This window comes from Poecilia latipinna, unplaced genomic scaffold, assembly GCF_001443285.1.
Source record: "Poecilia latipinna isolate Pla-1442-1.1 unplaced genomic scaffold, P_latipinna-1.0 Scaffold5715, whole genome shotgun sequence".
NCBI classification, from domain to species: Eukaryota; Metazoa; Chordata; class Actinopteri; order Cyprinodontiformes; family Poeciliidae; genus Poecilia; species Poecilia latipinna.
The window spans coordinates 16,686-21,440 of NW_015118331.1; the positions used below are offsets into that span (position 1 = coordinate 16,686).

The 4,755-nt window shown below is 40.5% G+C and overlaps 1 protein-coding gene across 1 annotated transcript; it reads left to right on the forward strand.

Annotated features, from left to right (window-relative positions):
* Window positions 1-800: 800 nt before the first annotated feature.
* Window positions 801-3,002, forward strand: LOC106943691 (uncharacterized). Its single transcript, XM_015027003.1, has 3 exons — window positions 801-1,642; window positions 1,732-2,266; window positions 2,857-3,002. The coding sequence occupies exons 1-3, from the start codon at window positions 1,518-1,520 to the stop codon at window positions 2,971-2,973; spliced, it is 777 nt and encodes a 258-aa protein (XP_014882489.1). The 5' UTR covers window positions 801-1,517; the 3' UTR covers window positions 2,974-3,002.
* The last annotated feature ends 1,753 nt before the right edge of the window (window positions 3,003-4,755 follow it).

Consider the following 4,755-nt stretch of genomic DNA (forward strand, 5'->3'; position numbering starts at 1 on the left):
TGATTTGTTGTTCTTGCTTTTTTCCCAATTAGGCAGAAAAAAAAGTGGTGGTGATTTTTTTTTTTTCTTTTTGCCAAAATCACTTTAGGTAAAAATATTACTTAAGACATTATTTTTGGAAGACCACGATTTTATTTTCAGCATAATAAATAATTATTGCACAAATTATGCAGGAATCAAGATGGAGCTAACAGTTAGCCAATAGCTGTGCAGCATTCATATGACTAACGTTAGCTTGTACAAATATTTTACATAAGCTGGTTATATGTCTCTTATGTTCACTGCCTTCAGACATCAGTCTTCTGGGACCCTTTATCAGTTTGGTGGATTTTCTTTTAGACATTTCCATAATTTTATGTGCGATTTCAACTCGTCCTCTGCCGTTTTCTCTCTCTCTCTCGCACCGTTGATACAGTACGAAGCTCCGCAGGGAAATTCCATAACGGAAATGTTTACTCTAATGTGTGTTCCAACATGCACATGTGATACACCGTTGAAAAGCTTATTTTATGCACCTTCTAATACTTTTGGAATTTTTTGAATGCAGCCAACCGTTCAGGAGTTACGACACAGAGTAGGTTGGGTGTCAAATATGACACAACGGAGAATCTTTCTTGTGATTGGTCAAGCTCGTATCACAGCTTTCCCGGGTGGCTACCGTAATGTATCATATATACCCTGAAAGCGCTATGTCTCAGCTTTCCTGCACTTTTGGAATTTTTTTGATATGTTGAACTCTTCAGAAGTTACGGTAATGGGAAGTGCACAAGCTGAATCCTGTCGGCACTGACAGGTTGGTCATAAGAGGGTTAAGTTCATATTTTTAATTAGAAACAACTGAATCATAAATGCTAATAATTCAATCGTTTTCCATCCACAAAAGGTCAACAGATAGTTCCTGTTAAATGAACTACCTCCCAGAAAGAGTCGTTTTTCTGGACTAAATTTCTTCTCAGATTTTGTTTCCAATTGCAGAAATGAGGTGGAAAATGTAGGTTGGTAAGTAATGGGCCTAGTTAACTACCCTGGTTCCTGGAAAAGTTTGCTGCAGTCAAAAAGAGAGACTACTGCACCTGCTACAGCTTCCCTGTTGGGGAAATATCTGGGTCAGGCATAAATGCAGCTGGTAGAATAAATGGAAGTAAATAGAGAGCAGCTGAAACACTACACATCAAATTTTACAGCATCCAGAGCAAAGCTACGTTTGAAGCATTAGCGTAGTGTATGAAAAACAGACTGCAGCTGTAGTGTCAAGTTCAGTCAGAGATCTTTAGACACAAATCATGAAGGTGTTCAAGTTTAGTAATTTTAATGTAGGCAATGTGTCTTAAAGATACTAGTATTGACTTTATCAGACTGTCAGCATATACTTGATCATAAATTCCTCTGATCAGTATGGGAGTGGTAGGATTTTGATCAGGATGGCTTGCAAAAATATTTTTTACTAGGAGGATTGAAGGAGTGAATATTTGCTGAGTCTCTGTTTTTGCAGCTTCTCCTTGGTGGGCGTGTGTTTGATGGCCTTCCATCAGGCTCAGTACATCCTCAGAGAGTTCTCTACCCCGAGCATCCGGAGCAACCACAACTCTGTCCTGTCCCAGGAGAACAGCTCTGTCAATAACATCACCTCCAACGGAGTCAAGTATGTCCAGTCAAAAACATTGGTTTTATTCTCTAGGGTTTGTACTAAAATGCTAAAAATAACTGTCATCTTTTTATGTATGTGTGCAGTAAATCTAAAGGCAGCTGTAAGACCTACATAGACACCTGTCACACATCTGATAAAGGAAAGGGCCGGGGCTCTTCAGCTGTGGCCAACAGCCCGACCCCGCGGTCTCAGTCCTCAAAGAAAGGCTCAACCACTACTTTCCAACCACAGAAGAAGCATAAGGTGTCGCTTTATTACACCAAGCATAAGCCCAGCTCAGCCGCAGCTGCTGCTGCTGCCATGGACGAAGAACACGAGGACCTGACGCCAGACAGCCTCACCCCGGACTCCTGCAACAACAACCACCCAGCGTTCATCAGCGAACCAGAGAAAAAGATCCCCGCCGGTTTTCAAGAGGACCTCCAGGGCGACATGGAGCACAGTATGTCAGCAGCAGTTATGTTTCCTGTGGAAATAGCTACTAGGTTCCCCAACGACGCCACACTGGCTCCAGGACCCAGACCCGGTTTGTTACTCTGCAGCCTTGTGGAACGGAGCTGCTGCGAGCGCTACACAGAGAAGATCGACTCTGAGAAAAGGGACATTTCTGAGTTGGAGGTAAGGTTGCATAGGTCCAAGTATGAACCATCTGTTACTGACGCTGTAACAGATGTAACCTCTGTTGCAGCATCAGGAATTGATGCCTCTGCGTCAGGCATCAATTCCAGATGCTTCAGGAATTCATTAGCTCATTTAAAATGTCTTTGGTAACACTTTATTTGAAGGGGTGTGCATAAGACTGACATGAAACTGTCATAAACATGACACCTGTCATGAACATAAAGAAGTCTTTATGAATGTTTATGACGGTTGTCACAAAGTGTCATTCAGTAAATAATGACACTTTTAATATAAAGTTGCTCTAAAAGTTGCATTGAAAGTCCATTAAAAATACCAACTTTGCATTAAATTCATTATTTACAAAGTCATGTAAATTTGGCATTTTTAATGGACTTTCAATGCAACTTTTAGAGCAACTTTGCATTAAAAGTATCATTATTTACCGAATGACACTTCATGACAACTGTCATAAACATTCATAAAGACTTCTTTATGTTCATGACAGGTGTCATGTTTATGACAGTGTCATGTCAGTCTTATGCACACCCCTTCAAATAAAGTGTTACCATGTCTTTTTACAAATCCAGTTTGGAGAAGAAGCCAAAGAGCAGAAAAAGAAGACTCTGAATCCAGAGAGTGGAACAGCAGTGGGAAACAATAAGGGAAAGAAGAATCGCAGGATGACAGAAAATGTCTCCAGGTAGAACACACATTTTTTTTTTAAGATGAGAAGAACTGAAATTCACAACAATCGTGCCTATATTGGTGTTCAAAAGTAAATTGAAGAAAGTTTTAATTTAGCATTTTCCTGAAATTTTACTAATACAGTGTTTCTCAACCTTTTTTGGGCCAGCGCCCCTGTATCCATTGTCCAGGTCGCTTACCACCAAATGAGATGTAGGCTACTTGCTCCGAATATTATTTTATGATTACCGTATTTTCCGCACTATAAGGCGCACCGGATTATAAAGCGCATCTTAAATGAATGGGGTATTTTAAAACTTTTTTCTTATATAAGGTGCACAGCATTATAAGACAGTACAGTTAGGGTTGCCATCCTTAAAGTATGTGATTTGTACCATACTCTACAAATGTGGATGTGTAATAATAAAGAAGTGGTCCCCGAGTACTTTATATAGTAGGCTGCCCCAGTCATTGTTTCACTCACGGTGTTGGTGTTGGTGTTGCGATATTGTGCCCAACTGCTTCCTGGGTAACACAGACCAACTGACAGCTGCCACCGCAGTCTCTGTCTCTCCTCCCCCGGCTTTAAATGTATAGGGGCTGGTCCCTTGGTAACCCTAGTCGAAGCACCCCGGATGAATGTCTAAAGCCACTTTGTTGACATAAAGAATGTCAACAAAACAGTCCGACTCCGGTTGGCAAGGAGAGCCTTCTGCGACTGGGCCGGGGTGTGGACAGACGATGGTCACCCTTCTCAGTTCGCGCACAGCATGTTCATGGAGAACGTGGTGCTAAATGACCTGCAGACGACCTGATTCTAGACAGTTGGTAGGTAGATAGGTCAGTCAAACTTTATTAACAAACCAGCGTTCTGACAACTATCCCAGCATGCACTGCGCGCTTCTTCTTCTACGGGGAAAATGAAGCCGGCGGCTGCTTACCGTAGTTGCTAGACCTGTTGTGGCTCAATACTGGTCCATATATAGGGCGCACCAGATTATAAGGTGCAGTGTCTGCTTTTGAGGAAATTGAAGGTTTTTAGGTGCGCCTTATAGTGCGGAAAATACTGTACTATTACTATCTTTATTGTTGCCATCTTGATTTTTATTGTTTCTGTATTTATCATCAAAAATCCTTAAAAAGAAACACATTACTGAATTATTGGTTTCCAAAGAACAAAAACGCCATGTGAATAGAAATCATTTTTAAAGGTGTGTAAGAAAAATGGAATGGACATTCAACTTAATCGGTTGGCCTGTCACAGTAACAAATTTTGCTGAGCTATTAATTGTCTCAAAAATTATTTTCTATAAACGATAATATTGTTTGAAGACCATTTTAAACTTATGTAATGGTAATGACATAATAATGCAAGCACATGCTGCCAAAAATAAATGCACTTTATTTTCAAAAGAACACTTAACACTGGAACTGGTAAACAAAATAAAACAACCAAAAGCAAAACTAAAATGGACTCTCAGTTAGGCCTGTCGTGGTAAACAATAAATCAATTAATCGCACGATAAATGAAAATTATCTATCTCATTTTAATTTATCGGCTTTATCGTTCCTTCCTGCCTTTTTCTCATTCTATTGATGACAGAGAATGAAAAAAGGCTCAACTCCGGTGCTCTCCCCTGACCCCTCCTTTCCTTAGTTTCTTAGTGTAATGCTCAGTTCAAACTACACAATTATAGAACTGTCGGCTGATCGTCGGCCTATTTGCAAAACCTGAGACACACTAGCCCACAAAAAAATCATAAGTATAACGAGTTCGATCGTGCCTGTGGGGTGTCCAGCCA

Excerpts from the sequence above, each read along its gene's own strand:
- LOC106943691 (XM_015027003.1), top strand. The coding sequence starts at position 1,518 with ATGGCCTTCCATCAGGCTCAGTACATCCTCAGAGAGTTCTCTACCCCG. Across the intron at positions 1,643-1,731 it reads ATCACCTCCAACGGAGTCAA|TAAATCTAAAGGCAGCTGTA; the intron begins GTATGTCCAGTC and ends GTATGTGTGCAG. Across the intron at positions 2,267-2,856 it reads GGGACATTTCTGAGTTGGAG|TTTGGAGAAGAAGCCAAAGA; the intron begins GTAAGGTTGCAT and ends TTACAAATCCAG.